Source organism: Gallus gallus, chromosome 4, assembly GCF_016699485.2.
Source record: "Gallus gallus isolate bGalGal1 chromosome 4, bGalGal1.mat.broiler.GRCg7b, whole genome shotgun sequence".
Taxonomy (NCBI): Eukaryota; Metazoa; Chordata; class Aves; order Galliformes; family Phasianidae; genus Gallus; species Gallus gallus.
Window position 1 is genome coordinate 68,314,849 of NC_052535.1, and position 15,575 is coordinate 68,330,423.

The 15,575-nt window shown below is 40.8% G+C and overlaps 1 protein-coding gene across 29 annotated transcripts in view; it reads left to right on the plus strand.

Moving 5' to 3' along the window:
• Positions 1-14,932, plus strand: part of APBB2 (amyloid beta precursor protein binding family B member 2) — a 166,520-nt gene extending 151,588 nt beyond the window's left edge. For 19 of the 29 annotated variants that reach the window (XM_046940891.1, XM_046940892.1, XM_046940896.1 and 16 more), the window contains 6 exons: positions 5,678-5,792; positions 7,839-7,926; positions 8,994-9,077; positions 9,548-9,663; positions 10,475-10,654; positions 11,257-14,339. In XM_046940891.1, coding sequence (XP_046796847.1) covers positions 5,678-5,792; positions 7,839-7,926; positions 8,994-9,077; positions 9,548-9,663; positions 10,475-10,654; positions 11,257-11,424 — 751 coding nt within the window. In that variant the 3' untranslated portion in view covers positions 11,425-14,339. Of the gene's footprint in view, positions 1-5,677; positions 5,793-7,838; positions 7,927-8,993; positions 9,078-9,547; positions 9,664-10,474; positions 10,655-11,256 lie in introns of all 29 variants that reach the window. The other 10 variants (XM_040699803.2, XM_046940899.1, XM_004936098.5 and 7 more) reach the window with 1 other exon arrangement.
• Positions 14,933-15,575: the final 643 nt, after the last annotated feature.

Sequence of the window (15,575 nt, forward strand, 5' to 3'; positions counted from 1 at the left end):
AGTAGATCAGGAGAGTGTGGATATTAAGTCACGCCTTGGCATAACTCAAGACCTCAACTCATGACGTGACCATGTAAATCTGTGGCTCTCTGAAAGGGTGGAATGTAGCCCTTGGTATTAAAAAGGGGCATGGTTTGTAGCATCCTCATGCCTGGGGAGGCAGTGGCAGCAGGCCTGTCTCCTGCCCTGCACAGTGAGGTGGCAGCCAGCATTGGCACGTGGGGAATGGCTTCTGCAGCTGTGTCAGGTTCAGGGTGTTGGAAGGAAATTGGAGTGAAAGTTGGGCAAATGGTTTCAAGCCTGGAAGTGCTGGTCTCCAGAGGGCTGAGTTTTGGACATGTTGGTTCCATGAAGGTTTTAATAAACTAACTTGGATGTGCACAGAACTGTGGCAACGATAAGACATCAAAGAGTAACCGGGAGGCTGTGTGTTTTAGGGTTGCCAGATTAAAGCCTCTGAGTATTGCACAAAGCTAGCAAGTGACGTTGTCAAGAAATGAAGCACACTCAGCCTTTCAGCAGGGGATAATTTGCACTATGCATTTTATGCATGAATTAGAAAAACAAGCTACATTGTTCCAGTGCCCTTTGAGGAGAATTTAATAAATGCAGAACTGATGTATTGCTTCAAGAGTACACTTTTTGGGTTTTTTTTCAGTCCTGTCAGGACTGAAATAAGAAAAGACTCCTAGAAGTCTCTGTCTGCTTCAGACAGGATCTTAAGTATCTAGGCCAAAAACTCGTGACCAGGATGTGTAATGGTGGACCTGCCTGCCATACTGGGTTGGAATTGGGCAGTGAGAGCTCTGCAAGCTGGAGCTGTTGGAGTAAAGAAGAATTGCAAAGCTTTTGTACAGTTTTAGAATTGCCAGAAGATCTTTTAATTTTTCTCATGTATCTTTACTACATGGTTTCCTGCACCTAAATTTGCTTGCCATTTGTGACATTAGAATACTTGTGTCATGGAAAAAGCCTCATGAAAGAATGGGCTTGTTGGTGTTAATATTTATCCCCTTTTCTTCTCATGTGACCTCTCTCGCTTTCCTTGCTTTTCTCCTTCTCTGCTTGTTTATTCTGCTCTCATAGACACTGTGTTGTCTATCCCACTGTGTGTGAATGGTAGCCTCCTGCCAGATGGCTTCTGACCCCACTCTGCCATTGTGGTGGCTGCTCTCCCCTCTTTTCTTCTTTTTCTTTTTTCTTTTTTTTTCCCGCAACCCTCCCCTTTTTCCCCTTTCTCCTTCCTTTTCCACAAATCTCTCTGGGCAGCTGTTTGCAGTAAAGCAAAGCAAAATCTGAAGGTTATGGGCTCAGGAGCCCATTTCACTGCAGCCCAGCAGGGTGTGCTCTGTGACCCTACAGACAGAAGACACACACACAGTGCACACTGGTATGTAGAAATGACTATATAGATATAGTCACATAAAAATGACTATATAGAAATAGTCATTTTCTGGAGGTGCTTTTGGGTGGATTTGAATCAATTTTAAGCTGAGCCTAGAGGATATCATTTTCTTCTTCAAGGAATCTTGTTACAATCTGTAATACATAAATCTGCAAAGCAATTTACGTTTTCCTGCATATGTATCATTTTAATACGGTTGTTCTAAATACCTGCAGTTCAGTTTTCATTGGTAGAAATAGAAATTTCATTATTTCCAGGTTCAAGGCTAGGGGCTAGGCTTTTTTTTTATTATTATTTTTTTAAGGGTTAATACAATTCTGCGCTCCTTTGGAAAAGTAAGAAAAGGCAACGGAGAATGTGATGTTTTTTCAGACTGTACTTAATTGGGATGTCTCCTAGGACTGTAGCCTAATAGTGGCAAATGGCCATGACTGCTATTCAAACAGAACAGCATTAGCATAAATCACATTTAGTGTGATTATATTCATCCAGGGTTGAGCAGCTAAGTGATGCCTAGCCAGGTGTTAAATAGGTATGGCTATCTAAGTTCTAGTCAATTACTGTAGACATTTGCCAATTAAGGAGGGTAAAGGAGCAAATAAAAATGAAATTCCATTCCACTTAGCACCTTACATTGTCTTTGGAGTTCTCTAATTGCTTTTTAAAATGTCTCTCAGTTGTATTTTAAACTATTCAGCAGAGCCAATCTTGCCTGCTTGTGCAACAAAATACGTTTTCTAGCTGTTTTCTGGCTTTTTGCAGGCTACTAATTTACACCCAGTTCCTATGCTCTGAAATGTACTAGTGGATAAGGTACTATATGTGCAAATGATTACAAAATAATCCCAGTGCCCCTTCTCTGTAATGCCATGCCGGCAGAAATGATCTGCTTGTGTTGTGAACTTGAAGGAATATAGAAATGGCATACACGGTTCTCCCACTAAACATCTTGCTGCTCTCCCCACTGACATGAAGGGAATTTTACTGGGAGCTGTGATTCAAATCCTGCTAATTTCACATGTGCCCACATCCCGTGGAGAACGGCAAGACTCCAGCTGGATGAGACGGGATCTGTTCATTCTGTGCTAGCTTTGTATCCTGCCCTGGATTTCTTAAAGGCTTCTCAGTGTCTTCTTTCCCTTGTTTTCCTAGCAAGATGTAAAGGCAGGGGAACGGTGTGAGGAGGTATTTGCCCTTTTCCCTAAATTTCTATTGCAAGCACGTTACTCAGCACTTCTTCATTATCAAAGGGACTGGTTGCCCATAAATCTCACTTAAATGTTAATCAGCTTCAAGTGAGCTGCTGTGAGATGAAGGTTTACAGAGTAAGCGACCCAGAAGGGATCTGAAGTGAAAGAAGCATCAGAGAGCAGTCTTGGGGTTTACATGGTATTCAAGGCTTTGGACAAATAAATTATTGCCTTCTGGTCCTGTGTGGGGTAACATTGCTCCCGAGTTTTATTCTGTTAGCCGTGATTTTGGGAGCAGTTACTATGGAGTGATCGAAGCCGTGCCCTTCTTCCCACAGAGAGCTCTGCTCTCTCTGTGCTTCACAACAGCAGGCTGCACCAGGTTCCTGCTGCCAGCCTCCCTGCTGGGGTGCTCCTCAGAGCGTGGCAGGTAGGTGACTTCAGGAATTAGGGGAATCAGTGGTATGGTTTGTGCTCTGTCAAAACAGAAGCGGATGATGTGCTTGCTAATTTTGATTGATGACTTGGAAACAGCTGGTGCTGGCAGGGTTGTGTGTGATACACAACCACCGGTTTTGGGGAGCTTGGATTTCCTTCTCTGCCTCAGCAAGCTTACAGATGATCATCTAAAGGTTTATGCATGTCCACAATTTCCATATGTAATTAGCTGATTTACTTTGTTCAAGCTGTTCAGGTACTTAAAGTGAGGCATTGGTGTGTGTGTCTCAAACACCACTGCACGGGCTTTATTAGCTCTCAGTAGTCAAGATTGATGTGCTAGCTGGCGTCTCATTTGGTGCTGTAATTGCACTGTAATTTCACACCACCTTGCTTATACACGTGTCCTGTTAACGCAGGAATATTTACCGTAGCAGCAGGAGCAGACACCACTGTCTGAAGCTGAGGCCTCCTGGCTGCTTGGTACCCACAGCGTCCCAAGGAAGGGCTGCGTCTCCTGCTCCTTCAGGCTGATGGTGCCTGAGTGGGATTTCCCAGGGTGGAGAAAAGGCATCACTTGGTATCCCTGGGCAAATGCCAGAGCAAGCAGTACGATCATAAAGATGTCTGTGGTGGAGAGTACTACCTGCGTGTGGAGGCTTTGCCTACCAGCTCTGTCATTTCACCACTGAGCAAAGGTCAGACCAGCCATTTTTAGGCTGCTCGAACTTGCATTTGGCTGGCAATGTAATGTGTCATCCAAACCTCCATGACTCGCTTTGTCCCATCTTAGTTTTATTAATGACAAGTTTCTAGCCGATAGCTTTCAAGCTACCAGGAGGTGCAAGTTATGCTGTGTGTCTGTGCAGCCCCTCACAGGGATGGCCCCGTCTCATCCTGCTGCTGCACAGCGCTCCTTGGGCTCCAGGTTTCTATTTAGTTGAATGGGGATCTGCACAGCACAGACAACTCAGCAAAACATTGCAGGGTAATGCAACGACTCGTCTCGTAGAGGAACCCGTAAATCATCCGTTTACACATCCTCAAAGGAATATTATCGATTTGAGGTTAGTGCTCACAAATAGTAATAAATAGCCGTGTCAATCCAAAAGAAAAGGCCTTGATCCAGCAATGAGGAATATGCAGCAGGTTGCTTGCTTGTGCATCTTTGCTAGCCTGCACCTAAGATCACAGCCAGCGTGTTTGTTTTGCATACTATTACAGATGGAAATCTCTATTTTATTTTCAAAGTGTTCAGGAAGGAAGAAGCCCTTCTAACGCAAGGCTTTGCATGTGTAGAAAAAATGCTTCAGTTGTTCCCAGGACACTCTGTGTCTCGGTGAACTTGCAGTGCAGCAAAAGGGAATAAGGTGCTGAAAGGCTGTTGTAGATTGTGGCTGAGGTACTTGGGAGTGGGGCTGGGGGTAGGAGACCTCCAGGCATCTTAACAGACAGCATCTTCTGGGATTATTGCTGTGGGATTTGCCGCAAGTCATGAGCTGTTGGATTAAGACGTGCCTATGTCATTCCTCCAGCACTGTGCCTTTGTAGGGTGCCTGTGTCACATGTGCAGACAGAGCAAAGCAGAGGAGGAGCTCCAGCCTGCCTGCGAGCATCCAGGCTGGGGCAGCCACCCCTTTGTTGTGAGGGTTCATCGCTGACAAAACCTAGCGCTGCCAAATTAAATACAGGCAATGTACTGAACTTCAGGGCAGTGCTCCTGTCTGTTGTGGGGCTGGAAGTCCAGCTTTCCATCAGCTACCAGCATCCTGGCATGCCTTCCTGTGCTGCAGAATCAGCCTCAAGTTCTTCCTCTGTGAAAGGGTTAATGAGCCTCTATCCCAGGAGGGTCATGAAGCAAATGAGCACTACAGGGGCAGAGTGATGGGCTCTTACCGCAGAGACAGCCCTGAATTCAATATCTAAATGGAACGTATCCAACCCTGACACTTCCTTTACACCGTGCTCATGCTTTGACTTCTTCAGAAGAACTTCAGCACTTAAACAGCCTGAGAACAAGGAAGCACCATACTACTGGCTTTAGAAAGCTGTACTCAGTTGAGGCGACTAGTTGGGACAGTGCAGAAAATCTCTTTTGAAGGGAATCCTTATTTAACTTGAAAAAATAAGGTCAGATATTTAGGCCAATTAGTTTGAGCAAAGCTCAGCAGGTTCACATCTCCCTTATGCAACCAGAGATCTCTAATTACTATCTGCATGTTTTAAACACTTTTATATAATCCTTCAAAATGCATTCTATTTCTACCTAGATTGCCATTTGCTATTTTTCATTTTTTTTTAGCATTTAAAAGCTGCACGTGGCTTATGTCTTATCCTGTAATTCTCTCTCTCCTTTGTCTTTAATAAATACATATTCTTCTATGTATTTATGATTGCTTTTGGAGTTATGGGTGTTATGTTCAATAAATGGCCGGTGATAGGAAACTGTAATGAGCTGTTTAATTATATAGATTAATCATCCATGCTTACGTATTTTTTTCAGAGGTATGCAATGTATTAAATTTGGAGATCTGCATTGTCCAAGATGTGTTTTATTCTCTAATAGCTGAAACATACACATGTTAAAGGAGAGGTGAAGTATGTGTTACTGCTTCTAATGTGTTGATTCATGTTGTTTGTGCAGAGACTTTGCGTATGTGGCAAGAGACAAAGACACCAGAATTCTGAAATGTCATGTGTTTCGATGTGACACGCCAGCAAAAGCCATCGCCACAAGTTTACACGAAATCTGCTCAAAGGTAAGTGGATGGAAAGCCATCTGCCCAAGTCTGCTGAGAGCCTCAGCGTAATACACACAGTCAGCAACCTCACACTGTTAGCTTTATATCTCCGGCAGCCAGAAATGATACAGGGAGTTTGTAAAGGACACAAAGGAACGGGAGCAGTGGGAGGATGTGCATTTAGGTTTGAGGACGGTGATTCTTGTATTTCATTGACAAGCCTATGTACAGACTGAGTCTTCTTGAGTGATAAAGAAGTTGTGTGCTGAAAATGGAAAAAGAACACATCGTTGCAATTAATGGTCAGTGGTGGTGTGTAACTCTGTAAATAAATTAGACCTTGTTTGAATGGTATGCTTCAAGCAGAACAGACGTGAAAATAGCTGCCAATGTTATGCTGCCCAATTAAGATAAATCAGGGAGAAGAGGGAGAGTTAAGCTGACAAACAATAGAAGGATCTTAGTTCCCGCAGCAGCACTGTCTATAATACTGGAGACAGCTGTTCTCTTCAGTCATTTTACCTTAATCTGCCAACATTCCCTGGCTATTAATTTTGATTTTCTTGCATGATCAGTTCATGATTGTCCTCGGTATGGTCATGTCTTGTAGTGCTAGGACAGCACATCCTTTGCAGCTGAAAAAAATGTTAGAAAGGCTTTGTAGGGAGATACTTAAGCCAGAGTGCATGAAACTATTTTTATTTCTTTTATTGAGCTATGGATTTGAGGCTGCATTCACCTTTTTAAAAGTGTGCTGACGGACTATCCCGGCTGGTGGTGGGGCTGGTGGTGGCATGGGCCGTTCTGGGTGATGCTGGACAGCGTCACTGCAGCAGTGGTTCACTGGAGACGCCTGGGCTTGGTGTCTCTCATCTTTCTCCTCCAACTCAGCTCTCACAGGTGTTTCTAGCAAGTCTAGCAGGGAAGAGTATATCCCTACAAAAGTTTCTTTTGTCTGGTAAGCACAACATCAAGTAAATGCACGGGGTATCTGACTCCTGCTGTCAGAAAGGCAGGAAGGCTGTCATGTAATTGTGGCATGAAATTTCTGGCAATATTGGATCATGGAGGAACTGAACATTTACAGCCACAGCTAATAGTAACAGAGAATAAAAGAGAATAGTGCTGTTGAGCAGAGAGTTGTTCCTTCATAATTCAGCAGTAGATGCAATCCTGATTCAGCAAAGCACCTGGCATGTGCTATCTGACACACCTGACCTCTTTGCTGAGCCAGGGCTTCTCCCTAAGCTAGTGAGTATCATTTTTCATTCTCAGGTGGGAATACTGCCATGTGTCCCCATAAAAGATGATACTTTTTTTCCCCCAAAATATGGGGGGGAAATAAATAAATAAATAAATAGAAAGGGAGAAAGGAAAAATAAATCAAAAGATAAATTTGCCAGAATGATCTTCAGACCAAGTGTCAATTACTGGAACTCTAGTCATCTCTATAGCTTAATTACTATCAATGGTCATCAGTGTTAAAGAAGCAGATACAAATATTTCATATTTTAGCTTTGGAAAACCTCCCTTAACTTCCCTGGGGCGCTTATTTGTAGGGATACTTGTAGGGAGTGATCATCCAAAGTGGTTGTTTTGAAGTGTTTTCATCTTTTGTTAGTATTGTGCGGGAGGAACATGTTGCATTTTACATGGAATTTTTAATGCCAGAAGAAACATAAAAATGGAAGAAAAAATGACATGCAGCAGAAGATAGATTGGAGAGGTGCATGAATAATGAACGTACTGCTCTGTGTGTTAAATACTTGTTTCTTGCAATATTACTCCTTACAATTTTTCTGTTGATAAAAATGACTTAGTTTTTTAACCCTTCCATTCTCCTTTCATCTACTCTTGAACATAACTCAAGTTCAGTATGTAGATAAGGAACGGTGAATAAGCCATGGGCAAGCTGAAGTAATTTATGAAGAATAACTTGTTTAGTCATGTGGTTTCTGACTAATTTGGGAAGTTAGAGTTCTAATGGGAGTAGATTGATACTTGGGGTTACTAGTTTATAACATTTTGGGAAAAAAAAATCTGCATTATCGCTATCTTATTCAGATTATGGCTGAACGGAAGAATGCTAAAGCTATGGCTTGCAGTTCAATGCAGGAGAGGACAAACGTCACCCTTGATGTTCCTCTGCAAGGTACCATGCGTTACTGCTCGTGTCCGTGGGATGGTGCTGTTTCAGATATGTTTTATTTCTGATGCTCTTTTTGACCAAAATGGTGCCTGTTGGTTGGAGAGTCTTTTAACCACCGTATCTGACTGTGAGCTGGTATTGTATCGAATGTTTTTATGTATTGATCCTGTTCACAGCAACACAGTCCTGCTAAGTTACATCAGTTTGTACACTCTGTCTTTTATTTTAAAATACAACTTTTGCAAACATGGTCTGTCATACTTGTGGCTACTTGCATGTATTGTCCAGTTCGTATCAAAATACTTCTTCAGACTGCACAAATCAGCCAAATTTGCCCTAAAAGCAGAATATGCTCCAGTTAATCACATGGATTCACATAGGACTGCTCCTTCCAGGTTTCACCACAATTTTGGCAGCTTCCAAGGCAAAAGGTACAAGTAGGTTATCATCCACCTTGAGAGTTTTTTGCGCACTCTATTATTGCATGGCAAAAGAAAGTTGCCTTTGCATGCCTTATTAGTCAAAACTTAATAGCTGTTTAGAAAATTCTCCAGGAGAACAAATACACTGTGTGTTAGCTTTACAGGAAACTGGATGCTTTCGGATCCAGCAGTTCATCCTGATTACCTTACTTCTAATCCATACATCAACTTGTGTAATTTTCTGCTCAGACAGCAGTATTGATTACTCATAGCTTGCATTGAACATATTAAAATGGATGATATTAAAAAGATTCCAGATTTTACATAGTTATGCGGTGAAAAATAGGTCTGTATGTCTCAAAGGCACATTCATTTATATTTTTTGTTGTTCTTTTTTTTTTAATATGCCAGTAGCATAATGTGACCCTATTTTTAGTGTAGATGAAGAATTAAATGATACAGCATTCTAATTCCCTTAGAAATTATTTGGCATTAGTCTTGTCAGAGGGAGTGGAGATTTGTTTTAATTAGTACAATACCTTCAGAGTATAATTACTTGATAAACTGTTGTAGGTTATTGATGAAATGAAAGTCTTTTTCCGAGCTGTGAGTAGCAATAAATAGAAATCTATATTTGTTCCCATGCAGTAGATTTCCCAACACCAAAGACAGAACTGGTGCAGAAGTTTCACGTCCAGTACCTGGGAATGCTACCTGTAGCTAAACCTGTGGGTATGTGTTACATATTTGTGACTTCAGAAGGAACTTGCGTAAACTCTTAAGGGCTGGGTGCTGACTAGCCAAGTGTAAGAGCATGATTTTGGAATGGGAGCGGTTCCTGAACTTCAGAGTCATAAGAGCGAGAGATGAAAATGTCTAGCATTCAGCACTTCAAATGTGTGTTGTGCAACCAGAGTACTTTGGGAACTGGTAAGAAAGCATTTTCTCTTTGCTGATTTCTCTGAATATGTGCTCTGTTATTAATGAGTAGGGCCGTAGAGAACTGAAATGGTGCAGCAGCTAAACAACATGCTAATGCTTCCTTAACATGCCAGAGGCACCTGATTTGCTTCTGCAGATGAAGAAAACCAGCTTCAAAACCCACCATCATATTCATTTTACTGAGTTCAAAACAATTTACTACTGTGTGCTACTATGTGAAAATAATATTGTTTACTCATACATGTTTACTTCTGTTTTAGGAATGGATACTCTGAACAGCGCTATTGAAAGTCTGATGGCTTCCTCTAGCAAGGAGGACTGGATGCCAGTTACCATGAATGTTGCTGACGCTACTGTCACAGTCATCAGTGAAAGAGTAAGGCAGACCGTCATATTCAAGACATGTTTAACACAAGTGCTGAAAGCCAGGAACTCATGAGCCTTAGAAGAAAGTGTTCATTTTTCCTGGACTTCATTTACCTTTTTTGCATTTTATTTCTTTGCAGGGCTGTATCACTGTTTTATAAAGACTGTTACTACTTGTGTCAGCTTCGGCTTTATTTACCATTCCAAGCATGTCCTTACAAACATAAATGATAAGTAACCTTTAGATGCTTGAAACGAACACGGTATTATCCTTCGTAGAAATTTGGAGTCTAAAATGTTGTAGGTTAAGCCGTAAGGAGCAATCCTAAGTTCTAATCTGTATTTTCTTTATTCTTTCTATGAAAGCCAAGAGTAAGACTGCAATTTGTGTTTCACATCACTGTCCTTTAGTAGAGCATTTTTCATAGAGATGACTAAAATGAAACTTCCAAAGAATGTTCCACATCTGCATCTGTTGATTAGGTCCTAAAGCCACATCTCTACATACCAGTAATAGGGGACAGTCTTCAGAAGTCACAACAGCCATGCATTTCTTCACAAAACTGCCACATCCATTTTAAACATGCAGTAGTACAATGCATGATACGCTTCAGTGCTAAGGCTCAAAGCCCTCGTGTTCTGCTGGTAGCCTAGAAGGGAGGACCCAGCCCAGGCCTTTGCACACCAGCTGTACACACATTGCAAGAAGGAATTTCACAGAACTGCCTCAGTGTTCTATCCCTACTTAATCAACCTAACACCGAGAGTAAAATTTCATAGAATAGCTGATCGTAATGAACAATCATTTTATTCATAACCAGAATGAAGAGGAAATCATGGTGGAATGTCGTGTGCGGTTTCTGTCCTTCATGGGAGTAGGCAAGGATGTTCATACATTTGCCTTCATTATGGATACAGGAAACCAGCATTTTGAGTGCCACGTGTTTTGGTGTGAACCAAATGCAGGCAATGTGTCAGAAGCTGTTCAGGCTGCGTGTATGGTAAGTGACTTTCTTGAAAAGGCATCTAATACTTAGATTTTATAATAATCGTATAATATAATAATAATGTAATATTTAGATTTTTTAGTACTTAGATTTTCCACTATCTCAGTATATGTATTTCCAAATGTGCAATTAATTTCCTGAGATGTAATAAGATAAAACCTAGCAATTTGGATTCTGATATATTTAGTAAATTAAAAACAAGCTTGAAATGTCGATTTTAGTGAACTATGCTCCTTTAACATCTGAACTCCTCAACACCTCTGTAAGATCTGTTCTGCAGTTACAGAAGTTATCTAATGCTGAATATTTCTATGTAACCCTGTGACAATGTACTGAAAAATAGTCCTTGTTTAAGAAAACTCATTTTTCAGTTTTCAAAGAGTTGTTGCTGTGATTTAGTGTCTGTCATGTACTAATGAACAATTTCTGCTAAAAAGCTAACAGGCCGATGTCTCAATAACTTCATCAGGGCTGTTTGTCACAGTTAAAATGAAAGTTTGACTGTATTTCACGAGAAAGTATTTTTAAATGTATTTTAAATGCACTGGAAGTAATGGCTACAGTAAGGATTGCAGAACGCTTCTGCTTTCTTGCAGTTACGGTATCAGAAGTGCTTAGTGGCCAGGCCTCCTTCACAGAAAGTTCGGCCTCCCCCACCACCTGCAGATTCGGTGACCAGGAGAGTCACAACCAACGTAAAGAGAGGAGTGCTGTCCCTCATTGACACTTTGAAACAGAAACGCCCAGTCACCGACATGCCGTAGCTGTATAAGAAGATTCTCCTAACATTTAACTGCAGATAACAGTAGCTACACTAAGGAAAATGAACTGGTGATGTTTGGCCTTCCAATCCAAATTGCTGCTGCTTTGTCCTAAGAGAATTTATCCGTATCAAAGCAATGCTAGACAAGCATGTTATCTCGTTCTTGCCATCATTGTTTGATATGAAAAGAAGCATGAATAATTTTTTTCCTGTCAGTGAGTTACATCATGAGCAATGGAAGGTCTTTTTGATTGTAAATACGTGAACATTACCTGAACTCACACAAAGAAAGAATATGGCCACATCCTTCCCAGTGAACTCATGCTAAAGTCCTTGGAGTGAATGACGCCTGAGTTGATGGTTTCACTGTCTTGAGCTGGATTTGTCACAAACCAATCTTAATTCCTACAGCACTTTGGTTCTCAACACTGGAGTAGATACCAAGGATCAGCTACCGTTGAATTACTGCAGATTAAATACCAAGTTTTATTTTTTACAGAACTAACCTGTTAATTTTAAATTGTTGGTCAGCGTTGGTCTGCCTGACATTCATGTGAATCGTTGTCATTTGATCTCTGTTTGTACATTACAGTTGTAGACAGGAATTGTTTGATACCAAACCAATGCTGAAAAAATCCAGGAGTGTTTTCAGTAATTGAGTACAGGGTGATCCACTGAAGCTTTTCATCTTTAAACATACAGATCACATGCTGGATGTTAAGTATGTCATCCCAAATTGTCATTAATTCATCAGAAATACTGCTTGTTCTACACAGGGCTCATACTGATCAGGAAAGAGTTAGTCAGTAGTTTTACTGTCTTAAAACTCTCACAAAAGCAAAAATGCTGTAGATGTTTTCTATATGAGTGTTTGATCAAATGTTCAATTCAGTGTCGGGTTGCACTACTCCCCCTCTGAGTTTGCTGCTAAATACTTAGCACGCCACAAAAAGAACAATCATGTTTCTGACTATTTACTAAATTCAGTGGAAATTCTTTTAATGGTCTGTGACAAAATCATGAGAGTTGTTTTCTAACAGGATGGAGCTTCAAGTGGGACAACTTCATTTCAATGCTTTTGCTCCAAAGGTCTCCTGTAACAGCCTTGATCCACACAACTGCAGGTTCTGACAAAGACAGCACAGTAACGCCCCTTCAAAATTGTGTCTTGTGCTGATCTTCAGATGCAGCTGAGCATCTTTTTCCCTTTGCCATCTTCTGTTTAGACCTACAGGTTGGTACAAATTTTGGAAATGGAACATAAAAGATATTTTTAACTAATGTTAAAAATGTTTTGCCTGCATTTTTATATGTATGTTCCAAACTGTATCTGTCTCCCAGGTCTGCAAATTTGGTCATGCTGTAATTTTAGAAGAACGTTGTCAACGTTGTTTTTACAAGAACCATTTTTTTACTTTACTGTGCCAGAGATTATTATAAACAAGATTGTTATGAACAAATAATGATTTTTTTCTTATTTTAAAAAGTCAACAGCAATGCCTGGGCAAAACATGTTGAGAAGGGGAAAGAGTGACGATTCAAGAAATGCCTGCAGTGGAAATGTAGAACTATTAAAACACATTTAGCCTGATGTAATAGCAAGTGTAGGTGAAGGCTAGCCATGCAGCTGTAGTATTCTAAATGGAGCTCTCTAGAATACCCTCTAAGGAGCTGATCCTCCACTATGTTCAGGAAATGTCTAGATGTTGTCCTGAGGGATATGCTTTAGTGGGCAATGTTGATAGGTGGATGGTTGGACTGGATGATCTTAGAGGTCTTTTCCAACCTTGGTGATTCTATGATCTCTAATCTCTGCATAATAGAGTTTCTGCACCCCGGGCACTGAAGCAATTCTGTCCCACCCCACGTCTTAAAGTTCCAGATGGAAACTCCAGGATTTTTATTTGTTCTACAACAAAGAATTTTTAACAGTAATAATCAAGTTCAGTAGCGTTGTCTGCACAGTGCTGCTTTTCCCCAGGAGAGGAGCAGACCACGTTTAAACCAAACCCACCCTTGGGAAACAGCAGGTAAAGGTAAGAAGCCGTGTCAGGAGTCTTTACACATCTGTGTCGCCAAGGCTCTGAACACAGAGTTTTCACTGGCAAAAATGTGCAACTGCAGGAAGGGCTGAGGGAAAAGAGAGAGAAAGGTATTTGAAAAGCTGTGGGTCCCCTGAATTTCTTGTCTGTTACCAAAATGCTGTTGATTTTGCAGATATTTAAGTAGTTTGCTTAATGGGCCAAATATATTTGGCCTTCTGGCTGCAGTAGAACTCCTGAGTTTCTAAAGGGTTAAATACACACCCAGGTGTTCTCAGAATCAGCACCTAAAATTGCAAAGCTCGTTGTCTCTTATCAAACAACGTACCGAGGCACTCTTTAACCACGGCCAAAATATGTATGTATGGCCTACGCGTGTCCGAGTAACTACCGCTGTTTGAGTTGATGTTATAGCAACCCTTCGGTTATCTATGCATTTTATACAATACCCAGCGACTCTGTAAGCGGGCAGCCATGCATTCACTATGCCTTGTATGTCTGATGCCATATTTTAAATTAACCTGTTAAATACAGCTTAAAATATTTTTATTTTATTTATTCTATTTTTACTGAAATATCCTGCATTATTATGTCGATGTATTGTCTTTACTGGACGTGATCTTGTAACATTCTCTACGCTGTATACTATAGTTTGCCTAAAAAAGGCAACTTTGTAATTATTTGTAGTCACATTTTTATTGAAGTCTGTAGAAAAATCATGTAAAGCGAAGCTAATTTCTTATTTTTTTCAATGCAAGTAGTAAACTAGAGGTAAGTATCACGTATCACTCACGTCATTAACGTGCTCCCTTGCAGAAGCAAGGAGATCTATGTTCACCATCAAAAATGAGAGATAAAAGCCTTTCTTTTGAAATCCGCAGTGCTGGCTGTAGGTTTTCTTTAAGTCACTGCTTGTTTCACTTGAAGGGGAGAGGAGGGGTGTGGGAGGTACAAGGCTACAGAGACAACTATGGGGACTTCAAATGGAAATAACGTGGAGATACCTCTGCCTGCTGAGGCAACATGCCCTTTTGTGACAGGAGAGGCTGGGGAGTGTCTGACAGCTTATGCCAGGTCTGTGTCATTTCCTAAGAGTTCTACATCCCTTTTTTTTTTTTTAATTTTATCAAGTATTTCATAGATGATTATTTTATTAGGGATGTACAACTGTTAGTAAAGCACCCATGCAAAACAGTGCTTTTTTATTTCAGCAGCTTATGTAGGTTCAGCCTTTAATGCCATTATTCCTTCTGTGGGCAAGTTAATTCACACGTGGCTAAAATGCTGTGCTGCACAGTCAGCAAAAGTAGGTTGGATTTATGTGGACCCACACCCACTGGTTATTAGCAGAGCTCAGCCTTGCGTAGAGCACCCAATTGATGCTGAAAAGGGCAATTTCCCCTGCTGTTGTCCACTTCTACACATTTAAATGTAATCTGTTCTGAGAATAAATTTGGCTGCATAAAATGATCGTCTCAACTGTTACTGGTCCATGGAACTGGGAAATTATTTCTTTTCTTGTTCCAAATTGAGGGGAGGGAAAAATATACAATGGCTGTTCAGAGTCAGTAGCAGTGCCATGGAGACTTTTCTCTCTATAAAGCTGAATCAATGGTTTCTAGTTGAAAATTACAAATACTTAACTGGGCTACTGAGAACTGGTTATATATGATATAGTTCTGCTTCACTTTTTTTTAAGTGTTTAATTGAGCATTCAGGCTTCTATCCACAAGCCATTTGAAGCCAGTCCCAGATGTCGCCACCAGGTGATGTTCGGTGCTCACCAAGCAAGCTGGTAACCTGCTGAATTAAAATCTTCACTGCTAGCTCTTTTGTATTCCTGGTAAGATATCAAGGTCACCACTGGTTTGGTCTCCATAACATCTCAAGGATTCAGCTCCCCCAAAACAAGATAAAAGGCCAAGTGTGGAACATCACATGTAAGCCCAAAGCATGTTCATTTTGAAGTCATTTTATCAGTATTTAGTAAATGACAGACACTGATATATTCAAGTTCACTTCTCTAATTTAAGAATCTCTTAAGCTTATTTTAGGCATTTAACAACCATATTAAAAAACAAACAAACAAACCCTACTTTCCATTCCTTTT